Genomic DNA, 23465 nt, shown 5'->3' with positions numbered 1-23465 from the left:
TATCAGTACTGTGACATCAAAAACAACAGCTACTAATTGCTAAACTTCTGTTACATTATCAGGCACGAAGCTGACTTATCTATGCACCTTATCTCATTTCTTTTCCTTTTCCTTTTTTGAGGCAGGGTCTTGCTCTGTCACCCAGGCTGGGGTACAGTAATACCACCTTGGCTCACTGCAACCTCCACCTCCTGGGTTCAAGCGATGCTCCCACCTCAGTCTCCAGAACAGCTGGGATTACAGGTGCATATCACCAAAACTGGCTAATTTTTAATTTTTTTGTAGAGATGAGGTCTTACTCTGTTGCCCAAGCTGGTCTCAAACTCTTGGGCTCAAGCAATCCTCCCGCCTCAGACTCCCAAAGTGCTGGGATTGTAGGCATGAACTACCACACCCAGCCACCTTATTTCATTTCAACCTCCTAACACGCCAGTGCAGTAGGTCTCCTCATCTTACAGGCTTGGAGGACTTAAGTATAAGTTCAAGGTCACATGGCCAGTAATGGCAGAGCCAGGGTATGGAGGAATGAGCATCTGCCTCTGTATTAGTCCGTTTTCATGCTGCTGATAAAGAGATACCCACGACTGGGAAGAAAAAGAGGTTTACTCGACTTACAGTTCCACATGGCTGGGGAGGCCTCACAATCATGGCAGAAGACAAGGAGGAGCAAGTCATATCTTACATGAATGGCAGTAGGCAAAGAGAGAGAGCTTGGACAGGGAAACTCCCATTTTAAAAACCATCAGATCTACTGAGACTCATTCACTATCACAAGAACAGCGCAGAAGAGACTTGCCCCATAATTCAATCACCTCCCACCTGGATCCTTCCACGACATGTGGGAATTATGGGAGCTACAATTCAAGATGAGATTTGGGTGGGGACACAGCCAAACCATATCAGACTCCAAAGTCCAGACTCTTAACCACGTGACTGTGTTTATTCCCTGCCTGGTACCAACTTGGAAGCAACTGGTCTGTAGAGATTGTCCACTGACTTGCACAAAATTGATGAAACCTGCCAGTAAGAGCTTTAGACACAAAGCTGCCTTGAGGCCACTAAACGTGTTCATATATGTGTTAAGTGTGAGTGGATGAAGCACTAAACTCCTAACTCTACTTACAAAGGCAAATGAGCTGGGTCTAAACTCTGGGTCTGACTCAGTTTACCCTGTGTCCTCAGGTGAGTTGCTGAGCTTCAAGCCCTCACTTTTGCTATGGGAAAATGTGCTCTGATTAGCTCACCAAAAAAAGGCTGCTGAGGGGACAAAATGAAATTAACAGCTAGGAATCAGTGTTTTGTGATTGCTTTAATAGGATTCTAGTTTTTGCAGAGAATTTAAAATTTTGATGATGGCATCTTTTATTATTTCTCAGATGCTACTGAATCTGCCTATTAGAAGCTTGGATGCTTAGACCACGAAGCCACAGTGGAAACTTTAAGACAGCCCTCAAGAGCTAGCAGCAGTCTCGGGGGTAGAGGTCACTGACATACAGGCAGAAAGACCAGACCTCCCCAACCAACCCCCTGCCCCCGGAACCCCAATAATGTCTCTTATTTGGTTGGCAGTTTTGTAAAACCGGGATTTGAATGTCTTGAGTCTGGCATGCACTGTTAGTTGCGGTAATTCCCATTAACTTCTTTTGTACTATATGAGGCATTTTACACATTCATATTATTAATCTGCCTGGACCATGAAGGCTTTTTGCCCAGCACTGAAGAGTTCATTGATTAATTTGTTCTTTTTTCTCATTCATCCATTTATTCAACACTTTTTTATTTTTTATTTTTTGAGACAGGGTCTCCCTCTGTCACCCAAGCTGGAGCGCAGTGGCATGATCATGGCTCACTGCAGTCTCGACCTCCGGGGTTCAGGAGATTCTCCCACTTTTGAGTAGCTAAGACTACAGGTGTACACCATCATGCTCAGCTAATTTTTGTATTTTTTGTCAAGATGGGGTCTTGCCATGTTGCCCAGGCTGGTCTCGAACTGCTGGGTTCAAGCAATCCTCCTGCCTCGGCCTCCAAAAGTACTGGGATTGTAGGTATAAACCACCACACATGGCAATAAATATTTTTTGTTGAGTATACGTGTCTCCCATAAGCAGGTGTGACTAGTAGGTGCTAGGGATAGAGTGAATGACAAGACAGACTTATGGAATCTACAATCTGGCAACATCTCTTATGTAATCCATAACAGATTACCAGAGTAATGAGTGCCAAAAACCCAAATTTAGGGCTTGCCAGTCAACGTCCATAATAAAGTGGCTTGTGCCCTAACTTTAGGGTCAACTCTGAGTTTTTTGTTTCTGTTTTTGTTTTTGTTTTAAGAGACAGGGTCTTGCTTTGTTTCCCAGGCTGGAATGCAGTGGTACAATCATAGCTCACTAACTCCTGGGCTCAAGTGATCCTACCACCTCAGCTTCCTGAATAGCTGGGACTACAGGTATGTGCCACTGCACTTGGCTAATTTTGTACGATTTTTATAGAGACAGGGTCTCACTATGTTGCCTAAACTGGTCTTGAGCTCCAGGCCTCAAGTAATCCTCCCACCTTGGCTTCCCAAAGTACTGGGGTTACAGGCTTGAACCACCGTGCCTGGCCTAACTCTGCATATTTTAAAAATCGCATTCCCGACTGACCGGGCATGGTGGCTCACACCTGTAATCCTTTGGCAGGCTGAGGTCACTTGGCAGGCTGAGGTCACTTGAGGTCAGGAGTTCGAGACCAGCCTGGCCAACATGGTGAAACCCCATCTCTACTAAAAATACAAAAATTAACCGGGTGTGGTGGTGGACGCCTGTAATCCCAGTTACTCAGGAGGCTGAGGCAGGAGAATCACTTGAACCCGGGAGGCAGAGGTTGCACTGAATCAAGACTGCACCACTGTACTTCAGCCTGGGTGACAGAGTGAGAGTCTATCAAAAAAAACAAAAAACAAAAAACAAAAAAACAAAAACAAAACAAAACAAAAAAAAACTCATTCCCCTATATCAATTTTGATAGAACTAAGGCTAGGAAAATTAAATACCTGGGCAATATTTTTAGTTTTCTGACACCTTCTTACGGCCCCTATTCAACCTTTGATTTTCTTTTCATGAATTTTCATTCAAGTTAAGTGTATTTATAAAGTACCCTGGAGTTCAGCCTCTAAAGTGCATCACTGGAGAAAAACCAAACCAATCTTTGTCTTGGGGAAGAGAGTGACAGAAGAGAAAATGAACTCAGGAAGTAGAAGGGCCTGGGAGACTGCCCAATGCTTTCCTGCTTTGGGGGCCCCTGGCCAAACCCTCAGCATCAACCTGGCTGAGCAATCAATAAGATTAGATAGGGATAGCAGGATAGAGACCAAATATCAAGGAATGCCACTGGCTGACTAGAAAATTTCAGGAATTCCTGAAAGATAGAGGGGAGAGATCACATCCACAAAGAACTAAAGGAAGAGGAAACTGCAGATTAAAACATACATGGTGGGTTGGGCACAGTGGCTCATACCTGTAATCCCAGCACTTTGCCAGGCCGAGGCGGGTGGATCACCTGAGGCCAGGAGTTCAAGACCAGCCTGGCCAACATGGTGAAACCCCATCTCTACTAAAAATACAAAAATTATCCGGGCGTGGTGGCGCACACCTGTAGTCCCAGTTACTTGGGAAGCTGAGACAGAAGAATTGCTTGAACCTGGGAGGTGGAGGTTGCAGTGAGCCGAGATCGTACCACTGCACTCCAGCCTGGGCGACAGAGTGTCCTGTCTCAAAAAAAATAAAAATAAAAACACAGACATGGTATATTAGTCTGTTCTCATGCTGCTATGAAGAAATACCTGAGACTGGGTAATTTACAAGAAAAGAGGCTTAGTTGACTCAAAGTCCCCCATGGCTGGGGAGGCCTCAGGCAACTTCCTATCATGGCGGAAAGCACCTCTTCACAGGGTGGCAGGAGAGAGAAATGAGTAAAGGGGGAAGCATGCTGGGCACGGTGGCTCACGCCTATAATCCCAGCACTTCGGGAGGTTGAGGTGGGCAGATCGTTTGAGGATTAGGAGTTCGAGACCAGCATGGCCAACATGGTGAAACCTTGTCTCTACTAAAAATATAAAAAATTAGCCAGGCGTGGTGGTGGATGCCTGTAATCCCAGCTACTCATGAGGCTGAGGCAGGAGAATCGCTTGAACCCAGGAGGCAGAGGTTGCAGTGAGGCAAGATTGTGCCACTGCATACCAACCTGGGTGACAGATTGAGACCCTGTCTCAAAGAAAAAAAAAAAAAAATTCCAGAGAACAGAACAGAAACAATGAAAGAGAATGATAATAACAATAGTAATAATAAATGAAAATTTTCCAGGGCTAAAGAAGGACAAGCGTGCAGATGCCCCTGGCTTCAGCTTACAGGTGAGCCTCTCTGCTACCCCTTACTTAATATAGCTGGGGACGGGCTGCAGCCCTAAAAGTGGCCCCCAACTCTAGCCTCAGGGCTCCCTCTCACTCATCTTGATGCTGGACTCACTTACACATGCACATGCACATACTGCTCCTTCTATGGAAGTTTTTATGGCCCAGAAATTTTTGCTGAAAAGGCCCACTTCGTGTTTTCAATGGGACAAAGATTTTGAGACAGATATATTCACATGGATGAAAGGTACACTCTCTCAAAAAACATTTTGACTCTATATGCAAACAATGACAGATATTTGAAATATATAAAGCAAAAACAAATGCAGGGGAAAACTGACAAGTTCACAGAAATCAACCAGATCAAACAGACAAAAAGTAAGTAGTGGTTGGTTTGCTAATGAGTATAAGAGTTTCCAGAGAAGCTTATTAAAAATGCAGGCTCTGAGCACTCCATGCCTCCTCCAGATCCAATTATATACCTATGGGTGTGGTGTGAGAATTCACGGCTTTAATAAGCAGCCCAGATGATGCTAATATAGGTAGTCTGGGACCATACTTTAAGAATCACCCAGTTAAGTGTTATAACTAATCGTGTGTGATTTAACAGATATATTGAGAACTTTGTACCAAAAAGAGAATGATTATTCTTTTGAAATATCATAGAACATTCATAAAAATCATCTGGTAGGCCACAAACAAAAAACCTCAGTAACTTTTAAAACCCAGAAATTAAACCATCTTTAATTTTAGGCCATTTTTAATCATAATGTGGCCAAATTAGAAACTAACAAAAAACGATAGCAAAAAAAAAAAAAAAAAAAAAAAAAAAACTAGATAAAAAAAAAAAATGGTTTACTTAGAATGTTTGGAAAAACTCTCCTAAATAAAGAAGAGAGACTGGGCATGGTGGCTTGTGCCTGTAATCCCAGCACTTTGGGAGGGCGAGGTGGGAGGACTGCTTGAGGCCAGGAGTTCAAGACCAGTCTGGACAACATAGCAAGTCCCTGTCTCTACGATTAGCCAGGCATCGTGGCGCAGGCCTGATTAGCCGGGCATCGTGGCGCAGGCCTGTAGTCCCAGCTGCTTGCAAGGTTGAGGCAGGTGCATCGCTTGACCCCAGAAGGTTGAGGCTGCAGTAACCCATGATCGTGCCCTGCATTCCAGGCGGGGTGACAGAACAGGACCCTGTCTTAAATGAAGAAATAAACATACACAAGGGAAGAAAAACCACCATAAAGTAATAAGCCAATAGAAATAAATGGCTGGGCACAGTGGCTCATGCCTATAATCCCAGCACTTTAGGAGGCCAAGGCGGGCGGATCACCTGAGGTCAGGAGTTTGAGACCAGCCTGGCCAACATGGTGAAACCCCATCTCTACAAAAAAAAAAAAAAAATTAGCCGGGTGTGGTGACACATGCCTGTAGTCCTAGTTACTTGGGATGACGAGACAGGAGAATCTTTTGAACCTGGGAGACGGAGTTTGCAGCGAGCCAAGCGAGACTCCCTTGCACTGCACTCCAGCCTGGGCAACGGAGCGAGACTGTCTCAAAATAAATAAATAAATAAATGACGAAGAAACTATTACATAGTACTACATGGTAAAATTTGCAGAAAAAATACAAAGCAATATTCAGAAGAAAACTTACAGCCTAAAGGTATAGCTTAATTGATATATTAGAAAGCAGTATGAAAATTAAATGGGCTAGGTGCGGTGGGTCACACCTGTAATCCTAGCACTTTGGGAGGCCAAACAGGAGGATTACTTGAGCCTAGGAGTTTGAGACCAGCCTGGGCAACATGGTGAGACATCATCTCTATCTTAAAAAAAAAAAAAAAAAGAGAAAGAAAAAAGAAATTAAACATTTAACTTAAGGCAGGTTACAGTGGTGGAGGTCAGGGAGAACCAATGTGATAAATTAAACCAAAAAGTTTAAGAGAGGAATTAAGATGAAAGCAGAAATAAGCTGAAAAGAATAATAAATAAATGAGTAAATGAATGAATGGATAACTAAATGAATAAAGTATACTTGCTCAATAAAAGTAAAAGCTGAAGATGGTTTGGCTGGGTAGATATAGACAGCTTTTCATATTATACTCAGTTTACTTCTGAACTGTTTGAATCTTTTTAAATGAGAAGGCACCCATGTATTAGGTGTTAGATAAAATGATACAAAATAATGTAAAAATTGTTTCATATCATACCTAAGAAATTCTAAGTCGGCTATAAATGCAAGATATTAAAGTTATTCTAATATTGATTCAGAAGTTATTCTTTATTTTCATTAAGATTGAAAAATATGCTTTATTAAGTTCAATTCATCTGGCACCTTCATTTGCAGAAACACCCTACTGAGGGATGGGATGACTACATCTCTTACTTCTGGACCTGTAATTCATGGGCATTTAGTGCTTGTTCAGCATCATTTCACATCATTCATGCTTATCACCAAATTATTCCTGCTCAGCTGGCCCTGTGCTGCCTGACCCACCTGCCCAGGGCCCTTCTAATGCCATAAGCCAGCCATCTTTTGGTCTGAGCTGTCCAGTTGGTCATCCCTGGGGGCCTTTGATGTTTCCGGGTAACAGATGGGCTAGGTCAAGAGCCACTGTCAAGGAGAAAGACCTCTTCCTCCTATCTCATCAGGAACTGACAAAGCTTTCATTAGCTAAACCAGAAGTTGCAAGTTGGTAGTCTAAAGGCCACATCTGGCCAGCAGGTATATTTTGTTTGGTCCACAGGAAATTGTGAATTACGCTGGGCATGGTGGCTCATGCCTGCAATCCCAATGCTTTGGGAAGCCTACACAGGCAGATTACTTGAGCTCAAGAGTTCAAGACCAGCCAGGGCAACACAGTGAAACCCCATTTCTACTATATCTATATCTATCTATCTATCTATCTATCTATCTATCTATCTATCTATCTATATTAGCCGGGCACAGTGATCGATCGATCTATCTATCTATCTATCTATCTATCTATCTATCTATATTAGCCGGGCACAGTGACTTGTGCCTGTAATCCCAGCTACCTGGGAGGCTGAGACAGCAGGAAAGCTTGAGCTCAGGAGGTTGAGGCTGCAGTGGGCTATGATCACGCCACTGCACTCCAGCCTAGGTGACAGGGCAAAACCCTGTCTGAAAAACAAACAAACTGTAAATTAGTTTCCAACATAAAAACAATTGGGAGAAATCAAACATAAAGAAACCCAGGCCGGGCACAGTGGCTCACTCCTGTAATCCCAGCACTTTGGGAGGCCTAGGTGGGTGGAGGGTGGATCACCTGAGGTCAGGAGTTTGAGACCAGCCTAGCCAACATGGTGAAACCCCGTCTCTACTAAAAATACAAAAATTAGCTGGGCGTGGTGGTGCACGCCTGTAGTCCCAGCTACTTGGGAGGCTGAGGAAGGAGAATTGCTTGAACCTGGGAGGCAGACGTTGCAGTGAGCCGAGACCGTGCCATTGCACTCCAGCCTGGGTGAAAGAGTGAGACTCCGTTTCAAAAAAAAAAAGAAAAGAAAACAAGGAAACCCAGAAACCCACATACCTGGCTTCTCTTAAACCTAGAAAGCCTGGCACCACTAGGCCCATATTTCTACATGATGACAGTCCACTGTGATTGTCTGCCACCATCCCCATCATTCCCTGCATGCCCTGACTGACCCACCTGCCTCACTCAGGTGATTTAAAATATTCTCTCACATTAAGAACATGTGCCGGAAATCCCAGTATTTCAGGACCCAAACTACATATCTCAAACTGACTCTTCTACCCCAAGCAACACAAAAATTCCTTGTCAGATTATGTGTCCTGATTCACAGCTTGGAAAACATTGTCACTGTAATCATAACTCAGTGATGTGATGACTGAAGTTCCTTGTGTGGGCTGACCAGGGTGCCTAGTCAACAGCCATACCACTCACTCACTGATTCAATCATTCAATCCACTTGCTCAATGAAGATTTATTTGCAGACTAACTCTATGCCAGGCACTTTTCTAGGGACCAGAGACACAGCAGGCAGTGAGACAGAGTACATGTCTGCTATCATGAAGCTTAGATCTGGGATGGGGGAAGGTGTTTGAAGCCCTAAATACCGAACTTGCAAAAGACCTACAGCAATCGCTGGATGCGGTGGTGTGTGCCTGTAGTCCGAGCTACTTGGGGGGATGGCTTGGGGCTAGGTGTTTGAGGCTGTAGTACACGATAATCGCACCTGCGAATAGCCACTGCATTATAGTCTGGGCAATGTAGTGAGACCCCATCTTTTAAAAAAACAAAAAAGTACTGATACGAGCCAGAGCTCCACAAACTATTATGTATCGTCTACTCCCATCCATGGATTTGTTGTTGCTGTTGTTGTTTTGTTTTGTTTTTTGAGATAGAGTCTCGCTCTGTTGCCAAGGCTGGAGTGCAGTGGTACAATCTTGGCTCACTGCAACCTCCACCTCCCTCTTGGGCTCAAGCGATTCTCCTGCCTCAGCGTCCCGAGTAGCTGGGATTACAGGCATGTGCCACCATGCCTGGCTAATTTTTGTATTTTTAATAGAGACGGGATTTCACCATGTTGGCCAGGCTGGTCTCTAACTCCTGACCTCAGGTGATCTTCCCAAAGTGCTGGGATTACAGGGATTACAGGTTTGAGCCACTGCCGGCCAATCCATGGATTTTGTAACATGGAAACAGAAGTTCTTATAAACTGCACCTAGGATTTATGATTTCAGAGCTGGCAGGGGCAGGAGACATTTAATTCACCCCTTCTTGTTAAAGGAGGAAATGGGGGCTCCAGAGGAGTGTGACTTAGCCAAGGCCCCACAGAGAATTCATGGAAAAACCCGAGCTACCTTCCCAGGCTTGCGGAATCTGTCACTTGGTCTTTCTCCTACCAAAAACAAGACTCGCAAACTCTGACATCCTCAGGAGGTGTAATGTAATATAAACTATCAAATACACCACAGTGTCGTAGAATAGGGAGTGGGGACCAGATCAAACTGGGAGTGCATGCTCAGAAGAAAAGTTTTCTAAGTCCAGGTCAAACAGCAACAATAACCATGGTGCGCCACCAAGCTGGCCAACAGAACATGAGCTGTGAGCTTCAGCCTGTGAGCTGAAGCTGGCCCTTCTAGTCACGAATCTGAGCCCTCAATTTGGCCACACTCCTTCCCATTCCTCGGTGTATTTCTATCCTTATCCTGCAGTTTAGCATATTTTTTCAAGTCATACCTAATCAGAAAGCCTCTCCTACATGCCTCTATTTTCTCTGCATTGTGTTTTCTCAAGTTTGAGCCACATTTTGAAATGTAACCAAAGTGAGAAAAACCAAACAGGATGGGTGCATCTTTATTTTCACAATATAGTACTGTCTTAATATAATAACAAAGCAAAATTAATTTTCTATTGATCTAAAATTCACTTTTTTGTATACAAAAAAAAAAAGTCTCGGTCCCCCAGGCTGGAGCGTAGTGCTCGGTCCCCCAGGCTGGAGCGTAGTGCTTGATCCCCCAGGCTGGAGTGTAGTGCTCAGTCCCCCAGGCTGGAGTGTAGTGCTTGGTCCCCCAGGCTGGAGTGTGGCGCTCGGTCCCCCAGGCTGGAGTGTAGTGCTCGGTCCCCCAGGCTGGAGTGTAGTGCTCGGTCCCCCAGGCTGGAGTGTGGCGCTCGGTCCCCCAGGCTGGAGCGTGGCGCTCGGTCCCCCAGGCTGGAGTGTGGTGCTCGGTCCCCCCCCCAGGCTGGAGCGTGGCGCTCGGTCCCCCAGGCTGGAGTGTGGCGCTCGGTCCCCCAGGCTGGAGTGTGGCGCTCGGTCCCCCAGGCTGGAGCGTAGTGCTCGGTCCCCCCCCCAGGCTGGAGCGTGGCGCTCGGTCCCCCAGGCTGGAGCGTGGCGCTCGGTCCCCCAGGCTGGAGCGTGGCGCTCGGTCCCCCAGGCTGGAGTGTAGTGCTCGGTCCCCCAGGCTGGAGTGTGGCGCTCGGTCCCCCAGGCTGGAGTGTAGTGCTCGGTCCCCCCCCCAGGCTGGAGCGTGGCGCTCGGTCCCCCAGGCTGGAGCGTGGCGCTCGGTCCCCCAGGCTGGAGCGTGGCGCTCGGTCCCCCAGGCTGGAGCGTAGTGCTCGGTCCCCCAGGCTGGAGCGTAGTGCTCGGTCCCCCAGGCTGGAGTGTAGTGCTCGGTCCCCCAGGCTGGAGTGTAGTGCTCGGTCCCCCAGGCTGGAGTGTAGTGCTCGGTCCCCCAGGCTGGAGTGTAGTGCTCGGTCCCCCAGGCTGGAGTGTAGTGCTCGGTCCCCCAGGCTGGAGTGTAGCGCTCGGTCCCCCCCCCAGGCTGGAGCGTGGCGCTCGGTCCCCCAGGCTGGAGCGTAGTGCTCGGTCCCCCAGGCTGGAGCGTAGTGCTCGGTCCCCCAGGCTGGAGCGTGGCGCTCGGTCCCCCAGGCTGGAGCGTGGCGCTCGGTCCCCCAGGCTGGAGCGTGGCGCTCGGTCCCCCAGGCTGGAGCGTGGCGCTCGGTCCCCCAGGCTGGAGCGTGGCGCTCGGTCCCCCAGGCTGGAGCGTAGTGCTCGGTCCCCCAGGCTGGAGCGTAGTGCTCGGTCCCCCAGGCTGGAGTGTAGTGCTCGGTCCCCCAGGCTGGAGTGTAGTGCTCGGTCCCCCAGGCTGGAGTGTAGTGCTCGGTCCCCCAGGCTGGAGTGTAGTGCTCGGTCCCCCAGGCTGGAGTGTAGTGCTCGGTCCCCCAGGCTGGAGTGTAGTGCTCGGTCCCCCCCCCAGGCTGGAGCGTGGCGCTCGGTCCCCCAGGCTGGAGTGTAGCGCTCGGTCCCCCAGGCTGGAGTGTAGTGCTCAGTCCCCCAGGCTGGAGTGTAGTGCTCGGTCCCCCAGGCTGGAGTGTAGTGCTCGGTCCCCCAGGCTGGAGTGTAGTGCTCGGTCCCCCAGGCTGGAGTGTAGTGCTCGGTCCCCCCCCCAGGCTGGAGCGTGGCGCTCGGTCCCCCAGGCTGGAGTGTAGCGCTCGGTCCCCCAGGCTGGAGTGTAGTGCTCAGTCCCCCAGGCTGGAGTGTAGTGCTCGGTCCCCCAGGCTGGAGTGTAGTGCTCGGTCCCCCAGGCTGGAGCGTGGCGCTCAGTCCCCCAGGCTGGAGTGTAGTGGTGTGATCACAGCTTAGTGGAGCCTCACACTCCTGGCCTCATATGATCTTCCCACCTCAGCCTCCTGAGCAGCTGGGACTAGAGGTGCACATTAGCATGCTCAGCTAATTTTAATTTTTTTTATAGAGATGAGGTCTCACTATATTGCCTCACTATAATCTGCAACTTCTGGCCTCAAGTGATCCTCCTGCCTCGGCCTCCCAAACACCAGGATTACATGCATGAGCCACTACATGAGCCCAGTCAAATTTACCCCTTCAAATAGTAAAACACCTAAACAAATTATTCTGTATGTAAACATTTTGAAAATATATGAATACGTCCTTGTCTTCTTAAAAGAGTATGCTGAACATAATTCAGTCTCTTCTTGATATTAATGGTTAATATTTTGGATACAAATTGACACACAGGCCAGGCACGGTAGCTCATGCCTGTAATCCCAGCACTTTGGGAGACCAAGGCAGGTGGATCACCTAAGGTTAGAAGTTTGAGACCAGCCTGGCCGAAATGGTGAAACCCCGTCTCTACTAAAAATACAAAAATACAAAAAAAAAAAAATTAGCCGGGTGTGCTGGCACACATCTATAATCCCAGCTACTTGGGAGGCTGAGGCATGAGAATTGCCTTAACCCACAAGGCAGAGGTTGCAGTGACTGAGATCATGCCACTGCACTCCAGCCTGGGCAGCAGAGCGAGACTCTGAAAAAACAAACAAACAAACAACAACAACAAACAAACAAATGTACTCCTCTGTAGTACAGAAGATATTTTTAGGAGCTATTCTGCTTCTGTATCTTTCATCTGTTATTTTTTTAAGGGACATCGTCTCCCCGCCAGGTTTCCAGAAGTACAGAACATGGTTTCAAAGAGAAGGGCAGACCCTACCTTCCATCCTGTACCTTTCTGACCTTGGTGAAACTCTGTATTTTTTGTTGCTTTTTCACTGGTTGGTCATCTTAGCTTTGTACAATGTAGAAGAGCTTTTAATTTTGATTTTTTAAAATGTCCCTCTTTTACAGTCCTCAAATCTAAGCCACAAAGTCCAAAGTATCTTAAAAGATGTTCCTTCCATTGGAGGTGTGCTCTAATCTTCAGGCCTCTGGTTCAGAATCACTGGGAGTTCTTTTGTTAAAAATGTGCTACCTCCTATCTACAAATTCTATTAGCTTAAAAGTTCAGACCTAAAATATGCATCTTAAACAAATATCCTAAGCGATTCTTATGCATATCCAACTTTGAGAACTGCAGCTCTATCTTTTCCTTATAACTATGGTTCTCAAACATTGCAACAAATTATAGGCACATAAGGACCTTAAAAAAGGGAACAGTGGCTGAGCCCAAATCCAGAATCAGATCCTCTAAGTGGTAAGACCTGGGCATTGGTGTTTTTATTTAATTTTTACTCTTTATGTTGAGCTAATTATAGATTTCCCATGCCATTTGTAAGGAAAAATAAAGAGAGAGCCCATGTACCCTTCACCCAGTTTCCCTCAATGGTGATACCTTGCATAACTACAGCATAACATCACAATTAGGAAACTACATTGATACAATCCTACTATGCTGGATTTTTTTCCCCCCCTGAGATGGAGTCTTGCTCTGTCACCCAGGCTGGAGTGCTGTGGCATGATCTCGGCTTACTGCAACCTCCAACTCCCGGGATCAAGCAATTCTCCTGCCTCAGCCTCCCAAGTAGCTGGGATTACAGGCACACACCACCACACCTGGCTAATTTTTGTATTTTTGGTAGAGATGGGGTTTTACCATGTTGGCCAGGCTGGTCTTGAACTCCTGACCTTGGTGATCCACCCGCCTCATCCACGCAATGTGCTAGGATTACAGGTGTGAGCCACTATGCCAGGCCATTTTTTTCTATTTCTTCTTTGGTGATGCTTAGTTCTACTGAAGTAGCTCCTCTCCTCTTTAATGTGCTAGCTTTTTCTATTTTGAAAAAATGTAAAACCTACAGAAAACTTACCATGCTAGTATAATGAACACCCAAATACCCTTCACATATATTTACCAGTTGTTAACATTTTGCCACATTTCTCTCCTATCCCCTCCCACTTTCTCCTTCTCAATATGTACACACATATTCTTGATCCTGACCCATTTATGCATAGCCCCTCATGCCTGCACACTTTAGCATGTGTCTCCAGAGAACAAGGACGTTCTCTTACATGGCCACAATGCAACTGTCAAACTCAGAAAATTTAACATCAATACAATATTATCTAATATAATATAGTTCATTTCAAATTTCATTCATTTTCCAAAACTCTCCTTATATATAGCAATTCCTCTCCCTCACACCTCTAGGATCTCATCACACTGCTTTATCGTGTTATTTCTTTACTCTCCTTTAATCTGAGACAACACCCTTTGTCTCTCTCATGCTAATGACTTTTTTTTTTTTTTTTTTTTGAGACAGGGTCTCATTCTGTTGCCCAGGCTGGAGTGCAGTGCCATGATCATAGCTCACTGCAGCCTCGACCTCCTGGGCTCAAGTGATCCTCTCACCTCAGCCTCCCAAGCAGCTGGGACTATAGGCATGCACTACCACACCCAGCTAATTATTTGTAGAGATGGAGTCTCCCTATGTTGCCCAGGCTGGTCTGGAACTCCTGACTTCAAGCATTCCTCCCACCTCAGCCTCCCAAAGTGCTGGGATGATAGGTATCAGCTACCGCACCTGGCTGCCACTGACATTTTTGAAGACTCCGGGCCAGCTGTATTGTAGAGTATCCCCCTCAATTTGGGTTTGTCTGGCTGTTTCCTCATTGGATTTCGCTTTTGAAAAACATTTTTCATCCACATTTTCAGTTATGGATTCACTGAGGAGACATTTGGCTAAGGAGAGCTTCTCTCTATCATTGTTTAAAACATTATTAAGCATAACTGATAGATGGTCACCTCTGAACACCTTGCTCCCAGGCATAACATCAATAATATTCACAATAGACTGTGGCACATTCTGAGCAAAACCAGGTGAGTGCAATTCCCCGCCTGTGACTGTGAACTGTAAGGAACAAGCAGTCATGAGCCTGGGCTTCCAGCAGGGCCTTCCCTGAGGCCTGGGTGAGCAACATTATTTCTTTATTCCTCAGTTTCCTCAAACCATAACATGGGAATGAAAATCCCTAGGCCGGGCGCGGTGGCTCAAGCCTGTAATCCCAGCACTTTGGGAGGCCGAGACGGGCGGATCACGAGGTCAGGAGATCGAGACCATCCTGGCTAACACGGTGAAACCCCGTCTCTACTAAAAAATACAAAAAAAATAGCCGGGCGAGGTGGTGGGCGCCTGTAGTCCCAGCTACTCGGGAGGCTGAGGCAGGAGAATGGCGAAAACCCGGGAGGCGGAGCTTGCAGTGAGCTGAGATCCGGCCACTGCACTCCAGCCTGGGCGACAGAGCGAGACTCCGTCTCAAAAAAAAAAAAAAAAAAAAGAAAAAAAGAAAATCCCTAGAACTTAACTCACATGGTTAATGTGGTCACGGATGTTACATGCTCAACATGGTGCTTGGTGCTCGGTAAGTGCTCATTTAATGTGAGCTCTTATTATCATTTAAAAGTAACGTCATTAAGTCAAAGCTCTTGTGGATTGTTTTACATCTTCTGGCCAGGCACCGCGGCTCATGCCTGTAATGGCAGCACTTTGGGAGGTTGAGGCAGGAGGATCACTTGAGCCCAGGAGTTTGAAACCAGCCTGGGCAATAAAGCAAGACCTTGTCTCTCAAAAAAATAAAATAAAATAAAAAAAATAAAAAAAGAATTAGCTGGTCACGGTGGCGCATGCCTATAACCCCAGCTACTTGGGAGGCTGAGGTGGGAAGATCACTTGAGCCCAGAAGTTGCAGTGAGCCATGATTGCACCACTGTATTCTAGCTCGGGAGACAGAGCAAGATTCTATCTCTTTAAACAAGCAAATAAACAAACAAAATTTTTTATATATATCCATTCTAGGGCGTAGCAGCCCAGAGGTTTTGTTTGTATGTTTGTTTTGAGACAGGTTCTCTCTCTGTCATCCAGGCAGACGTGCAATAGCACAATCATAGCTCACTGCAACCTTGAATTCCTGGACTCAAGTGATCCTCTAGCCTCAGTTTCTCAAGTAGCTGGGACTGCAGGCACACGCCACCACACCCAGCAAATTTTTTAAACTTTTAGTCGAGACAAGGTCTTGCTATGTTTCCCAGGCTGGTCTCTAACTCCTGAGCTCAAGCCATCCTCCCGCCTCAGCCTCCCAAAGTGCTGGGATTACAGGCATGAGCCACCGTGCCCGCCCTGTGGTTCGCCTAGATTCTCTCATGGAGTCCATCTTATGGCAGGCACAGCTGCCTGGCTATGGAAAAGATCCCCAGCCCTTATGGGTTAGGATGCTGAAAACTGATCTTACCATCACCTCCTGAATAGTTAAGAGGATCCTTTCTTTGTCCACGCTGCTTGAAGGGTCAGAATGTCCACATGCATTCAGAAGGGAGATGTTAAAACCACAGGGCTTGGTGCTGGTGGGAGATTTGGTATCCTACGAACAAGCACAGGGAACTGGGCGTGGTAAAAGCAACTTCCTGTCCCTGAAGACGTGCTGGGGCCTCACTCTTCTGTTGGTCTCCCTGCCTCCCATCCCTCTCCTCACTGAATCACCCTCTGCTCTTGCTCCTGAAGTGGATCTGATCGCTCTCATTTCTGCTACATCAACACCATTGCTGGCACACAGCCAGTCAATGCACCAGGATCCAAACTCAGGCCACTAACTCCCAAAACAGTGCTCTAACCCATGGAGCTGTATGGCAGTTGAGTGAGTACCAGTGTAGAAAGATGGCCAAGGTATGTTGTTGAGTTTTTTAAAAATGGGAGGCCGGGCACAGTGGCTCACATCTGTAATCCTAGCACTTTGGGAGGCTGAGGCAGGCCGATCACCTGAGGTCAGGAGCTCAAGACTAGCCTGGCCAACATGGTGAAATCCCATCTCTACTAAAAATACAAAAATTAGCCAGGTGTGGTGGCGCCTGCCTATAGTCCCAGCTACGTGGGAGGATAAGGCAGGATAATTGCTTGAACCCAGGAGGCAGAGGATGCAATGAGCTGAGATCTCACCACTGCACCCCAGCCAGGGCAACAGAGCAAGACTCCGTCTTTAAATAAATAAATAAGTAAGTAAGTAAATGGGGCTGGGCATGGTGGCTTAGCCCTGTAATAACTGAAACTTTGAGAGGCTGAGGTGGGAGGATTGCTTGAGCCCAGGAGTTCAAGACCAGCCAGGGCAACATAGTGGGATATGAGACCCTATCTCTACCAAAAAAACCCCAACAATTAGCTAGATGTGGTGGTGAGTGCCTGTTGTCTCAGCTATCTGGGAGGCTGACGCAGGATGACTGCTTTAACTCGGGAGGTAGAGGTTGCAGTGAACTGTGATTGTACTACTGCACTCCAGCCTGGGTGGCAGAGCGACTTTGTCTTAAAAAAAAAAAAAAAAAAAAAAAAAGTGAGATAATCAAATAGCATGGACGGTATAATCCTATTTATGTGAAAATAACCACCAAAAATGTTAAAAAGGCACCCACTCAGAGGTCATTTATATGGTAACCCCAAACAGCAGGAACTGCCCTAAGTTCCTGCTATGGTAACCCCATGCATTGAAATTGCCCTAGGTCTCATCACTGGAATGAATGAAGGAAGACCGAACGGATGTGCTGCGGAGCCTGGCTGGGGGTAGGGTTGGGATGGGCTGGCCAAGGATGGTGGCCTTTAGTTGTTTATAAATGTCAGCAATAACAATGACTTTAAGATAGTGAACTGTTATTGTGGGAAAAAACCCGATTCACCCCATGCCACCATCCATCCAGTGGAAAGAACGCTCAGAAGGCATTCCAGAAGACATCAGGGTGGCCCTGTGTTCCTGTCACCTATCATGCTCTCAGAGACTTCAGAGGTAACTAGACGTGGGAGACACCACTCACTGGGAACGAGACAGGTCCGGGATATTCTGGATCAATGATCTCTTCTTGAATATAATGAAATATGCTATTTTTAGTCCAGATGGTTATCTACCCATCTACTCACAATAATTATCTCTGGGGCAGTGGGATTATGAAAGGACTTTTGTTTTCTTTGTATCATTTGATTTTTTTTCCTTTTAGAGACGGGATCTTGCTCTGTCATCCAGGCTGGAGTGCAGTGGCATAATCATCGCTTACAGTAGCCTTGTGGGATTTGAATTTTTTATATCAATTATGCATTATCAGGAAAATAAGTACTATAATTTTGTTAACATGCACACTTTGCTTCATTCCTGATACATCAATGGAGACAATTTTTTTTTTTTGAGATGGAGTTTCACTCTGTCCCCCAAGCTGGAGTACTCTGGCTCAATCTTGATTCGCTGTAACTTCTGCCTCCTAGGTTCAAGTGATTCTCCTGTCTCAGCCTCCTGAGTAGCTGGGATTACAGATGTGTGCCACCACGCCTGCTTATTTTTGTATTTTTAGTAGAGATGGAGTTTCACCATGTTGGTCAGGCTGGTCTCAAACCCCTGATCTTAAGCGACCCTTCGCCTCCCGAAGAGCTGGCATTACAGATGTGAGCCACGGCGCCTGGCCAGAGACGATACCACTGAAATGGCGAACATATCATCCATTGCAGCGTACAGCCATGTCCCCAGGAAAGCCAACATAACTAAGACTTGGCACTTTGGCGGAACTCTCTGGAAAGCAGTGTCTTCCTTTCACCAGAGATGTAAAACAGTTCAAACCCTATGATGGTTTCCCCTCAAACTTAAGGAGAATCCCATATCTTTATTTTTGCCCTCAAGCCCCGTGCAACTGACCCGTGGCTGCTTCTCTGACCTCACCTCTACTTAAGTATCACCTCATCAAGGGGAGCCCCTGCACCCTCCATATAAAATAGCAGCCCCTAGCTATTTTTCTCTATCCCCTTCCTGTTTTATTTTTCTTATCAGCCCTGTTGTCTCCTTACACATTATACACTTGTTTATCTTCTGCCTTATCCTCAGTGTCTGGAATGGTACCCAGGATGGTGGCACACTGGAGCACACACACCTAAGTAAGGGGACAGCTGTTTCTCAGCTCTGGTCACTGTTGGTGTATAAGAATGTGGACCCCTTGCCTGGGTGTGGTAGCTCATGCCTGTAATCCCAGCACTTTGGGCGGGTGAGGCAGGCAAATCACCTGAGGTCAGGAGTTCGAGACCAGTCTGGCCAACATGGTGAAACCCCATCTCTACTGAAAATGCAAAAATTAGCCAGGCGTGGTGGTCAGCACCTGTAATCCCAACTACTCGGGAAGCTGAGGCAGGAGAATCGCTTGAACCTAGGAGGCAGAGGTTGCGGTGAGCTAAGATCGCACCACTGCACTCCAGCCTGGGTGACAGAGTGAGACAATGTCTCAAAAAAATAAATAAATAAATTACAATGTCAGCTAGTAATTCACATCTTTTAAAAGCAATGTACAAGTCAACGAGGTGGAGGGCAACAGAACATGTCTGCAGCAACCCAGTCTGTGAACTCAGAGAAGCTATGAAATTGAAGTTCACGGAAGATGTGATTAAAGGCGAGAGGCTGGTGTGTTTCAACAGTGAAGGTCAGATGAAAAGTACATATGCGGACATGCATTTCCTCTTGCTCCATTTCAGGCTGTGCTTGCAAACGGTGTGAGGTGGCTGAGTATACTTAGCCACGTGCCTCTTTTTTTCCCCTGTTCAGATTGCATCTCTTAAGGCTTCTGCCTTTGCTGAAAACTGGCATTGCCATTTTATTCTTTCACTTTGCAGGAAAATAACTCCAAGAGGAAATTGACTGTGAAGCCTTATGGAGTGCCCCCTCAAGATGGGGAAAAAGAAGAGAGAGGAATATAATCAAGCACTCAGAGTGGAGAAAATTAAGTGCTGGCGGAGCAGCAGGAATGCCTATGCGGAGCACGTGCACAAAAGGATGCTAATGGGACTTAATGCTGCTGCCTCGCGTTGTAGGGAGCTTGGGAGCTCGCAAAGGAAGGGCTGTATGTTAATTTAATGAGAGGTGCCCAATGCTTGACCAAAGGCAAACTACCACGGCCTCTTGTTTGAAGGGCACACACACATCTGGGGCTGGGACTGTAACAGACTGTGCTTGGCTAAAAAGCAGTCTCCCAATTAAGAGAAATTGATGGCTGTTTTGCACAGACTGATCCTGAGCAGGGGGCGGTTTGGTTCAAAAGCAAATTGTCTGTGTTGTTTGGGATTTGAGTTTTAAAGGTAATAAAGTCCACAATTTTGCCTACTGTTTAACCCCACTTTAATGGATTGGGCAGAGAAACAAAGTCGTTGGATCGTTCCATAGAAAAGGACTTTTATGTTCTGTTTTAGGGAAACAAAAATTTCCAACATACTGGGGTTTTTTGCAACCAGGATGTGAAACGAAGTGATCCTTGCTCTTTATCTGTCTTTCCTTTATCAGCAAATAAGGAAGTGCAAGCATGCAACCAAAATCAGAGGAACATTTCCTGGACAGCATTCCCATCTCCTGTAAGAGTGCTTCTCACTTCATAAAAGTGACACGCAGAAGCAAGACTGCCTTTGTGGTGACGTCACTGAATCTGCAGCTGGGGCCCAGAGTTGAACAAATGCCGCCCTGGCAAACGGGGCAGGGTCTGGCTTAGCAACTTGACTTTGACCTACCACCTCTGGATAATTTTGCTTCTACATAACTATGGAGATGATCTACTCATTCTATTTATAAAAATAATGCCCTTGGAGTAAACCCCAACCATCTAGTCCTACTTCCACCCTGGCCCAGGTCTGTTCTGCCCCAGTGTACCCAATCTTCCTTTGTTCTTTATCCCCCTTGTTCACACTGTGCCTGCATCCCGCCCCTTGAACAAGCCTGGCCTCAAGCTATTGCACTTGCTGCTTCCTCTATCTGGAATGCCTTTCTCATTGGTCCTTGCCAAGACACAACTTTTTTTTTTTTTTTTTTTTTTTTGTAGACACAGTTTCACTATCACCCAGGCTGGAATGTAGTGGCGCAGTCTTGGCTCACTGCAACCCCCGCCTCCCGGGTCCAAGTGATTCTCCTCTCAGGCTCCCAAGCAGCTGGGATTATAGGCACACACCACCACACCCAGCTAATTTTTGCATTACAAGTAGAGATGGGGTTTCAACACGTTGGTTAGGCTGGTCTTGAACTCCTGACCTCAGGTGATCTGCCCACCTTGGCCTCCCAAAGTGCTGGGATTACAGGTGTGAGCCACAGCGCCTGGCCCCAGGTCACTCCTAATCCATCAGGTTTCAACTGAAATGTCATGCTGGAAAGAGGCCTGCCTTCTCTCTCTATCCTGGCTAACACTGCCTTCTCTCCCAAAGCATTTTGCTGTCCCATCTTTCTCTTCTGTTTTCTTCAGAGAACTTATTGATAACCTGAAAGGATCTCATCATTTATTTCTCACTTTTTTCTTCATTGTCTGTCTCCCCTTTGGAATATAAGTTGCTTAAAAACAGGCACCTCACTGGGTGCGGCCCATGCCTGTAATCCCAACTACTCAGGAAGCTGGGGTGAGAGGATGGCTTGAGCCCAGGAGTTCAAGGCTGCAGTGAGCTATGATCGTACCAGTGCGCTCCAGCCTGGGTGACAGAGCACAATTCCGTCTTTAAAAAAAATGATACAAAAATAAAAAAGTATAGGCACCTCTTCAGTTTTGTTCATTTCTGAATCTCTGGTGCCTAGGACAGAGCCTGATGGTCAGTGAGAGGTGCTTAACAAATGCTTGTGGAAGGAAGGACTGGGATATACTTTTGCAGTTCAAAGGATTTCAGGAATGAAATGGCAATCTGAGGAAGGGGAGTAAAATGTCCTATTGTCAACCCTGTAAGCTGCTAAACCGACATGGACTCCAAGCTAAAGCTGTGTAGGCCTCTAGGCTTTTAAACCTGTGGCTCCTGCTGCCCTGGGGGTGGCATTCGAAATATTCATCAGGTGCATGTATACACGTGTGGACAGGCTGAGCATCAGCAATTCCTGCCTGCCCTCACCAACTTGCCCCTCAAACTCTTACCCAGCTTTTAGGACCCAAGACAAAAGTCACTCCCTCTAGGAAGCCTTCCAGGATCCTCTGCCTCCTCTGTCTGCACCATGCTCTGCCCCAACTTCTGCATTCTCTCGCTGTACAGGGACTATGTGCTGGTGACCCTTAGAGGTCAGACCCTGGCCTCACCGACCCCTGGTCACTGGGTGCCTCTGAATGCTGACCTCTAGCCCAAGGTCTGCTCATCAAACTGTGTGACATGAACGCAAGAGTGAAGGAACACAGTGGCGAGTGAAGGACAGAATAAATAAACGTCAGAAAGTGCCCCGAGAGGCCACTGCAGCACCGAGCCTCACCGTCCTTCAGGTGCCCCGAGCGCAAGGCCAAGGTCATCCCTACCTGCGGACGATCCTCAGAAGTGTTGTTTGCCTGGACAGTCACATCCCCACACAGCTCAAAATCATCAGAATAGTCCACAGGAGGTTCGATGTGGAGCCGCGGGCCAGCTTCTGTTCTGATCTGCACAGACTTCTGTACAAAAATGCAGACCGTCTCAGATAAGGTGGAATGAGGTCTTTATTCCTCTGCGGGGCAGGGACTGGCGCTGGAGAGGTGCAGCCAGGATCTATGGGCTTAGACACCAAGGGTGGTGTGCCTGCACACAACAGCAGTGGTGTCACGATGGGCATGGGCCACAGACCTCCTTCTCATCCAGGCCAGCACTGGATGGCCATGCCACCTTGCTCAACAGTCTACTGCTTCCTGCTATGCAAAGAACAACGTGCAGGAGAATTTTTTAAAATAACTTTTTGGTTGGAAATTCTGGTTTTTTTTTGGTTTGTTTTGTTTTTTGGTTTTTTACTTCTCACTCTGTTGTGCAAGCTGGAGTGCAATGGTGCAATCTTGGTTCTGCAACCTCTACCTCCCAGGTTCAAGTAATTCTCCTGCCTCAGCCTCCTGAGTAGGTGGAATGACAGACAACCACCACCACGTGGCGAATTTTTGTATTTTTAGTAGAGACGGGGTTTTGCCATGTTGGCCAGGCTGGTGTGGAACTCTTGGCCTCAAGTGATCTGCTTACCTCGGCCTCCCCGACTGCTGAGATTACAGGCATGAGCCACTACACCCAGCCAGTTGGAAATTCTTTATCAGGAGACTTTTAGTAGGTGTTAAACTTCTCAAAAAGGGCTTTGTGGTCAAGGCGTGGTAGCTCATGCCTGTAATCTCAGGATTTTGGAAGGCTGAGGCAGGAGGATCACTTGAGGCCAAGAGTTGGAGCCCAGCCTAGGCAACATAGTGAGACTCCCATCTCTACAAAAAAATTAAAAAATTAACCAGGTGGCAGGGCCTGGTACCTCACACCTGTAATCCCAGCACTTTGGATGGCTGAGGTGGGCGGATCACCTGAGGTCAGGAGTTTGAGACTAACCTGACCAAGATGGAGAAACCCCCATCTCTACTAAAAATACAAAATTAGTCGGGTGTGGTGGCGCATGCCTATAATCCCAGCTACTCAGGAGGCTGAGGCAGGAGAATTGCTTGAACCCGGGAGACAGAGGTTGCAGTGAGCCGAGATCATGCCATTGCACTCCAGCCTGGGCAACAAGAGCAAAACTCCATTTCAAAAAAAAAAAAAAAAAAATTAGCCAGGTTGGTAGTGCGTGCCTGTAGTCCCAGCTACTCTGGAGGCTGAGGTGGGAGGATCGCTTGAGCCCAGCAGTTCGAGGCTGCAGTGAGCCAAGATTGCACTACTGCACTCTAGCCTGGATGACAATGTGACACCCTGTCTTTAAATAAAAGAAAGGGGGGGCTTTGTGATTAGACTTGTTTGGGAAACCCTGGCCTACACATGCACACTGCAGATATCCTAAAATGAAACGCAGCATGGGACATTTCCCAAAATTTCTGGACTACGGACACTTCGGACTGGGGCCTCTCTTTTTTCTAGTAT

The 23465-nt window shown here is 47.1% G+C and overlaps 1 protein-coding gene across 12 annotated transcripts in view; it reads right to left on the bottom strand.

The window, feature by feature from the left end:
* The window catches only part of KATNIP (katanin interacting protein), a 234135-nt gene that overhangs the window by 111313 nt on the left and 99357 nt on the right, over positions 1 to 23465 (bottom strand). For 7 of the 12 annotated variants that reach the window (XR_012092933.1, XM_007988570.3, XM_037989720.2 and 4 more), the window contains 2 exons: positions 21914 to 22045; positions 15895 to 16023 (listed from right to left, as the gene is read on the bottom strand). The exons of 1 other annotated variant lie outside the window; for it this stretch is intronic. Coding sequence is in view for 10 of the 11 variants with exons in the window: in XM_007988570.3 (XP_007986761.3) it covers positions 15895 to 16023; positions 21914 to 22045 (261 nt within the window). In the remaining variant the exon portion in view is untranslated. The remainder of the gene's footprint in view (positions 1 to 15894; positions 16024 to 21913; positions 22046 to 23465) is intronic. 4 more of the 12 variants (XM_007988596.3, XM_073015259.1, XM_073015262.1 and 1 more) reach the window with 2 other exon arrangements.

Source organism: Chlorocebus sabaeus, chromosome 5, assembly GCF_047675955.1.
Source record: "Chlorocebus sabaeus isolate Y175 chromosome 5, mChlSab1.0.hap1, whole genome shotgun sequence".
Classification (NCBI taxonomy): Eukaryota; Metazoa; Chordata; class Mammalia; order Primates; family Cercopithecidae; genus Chlorocebus; species Chlorocebus sabaeus.
Note: the sequence above shows the minus strand (reverse complement) of the source record. Positions and strands in the feature narration are given on the sequence as shown.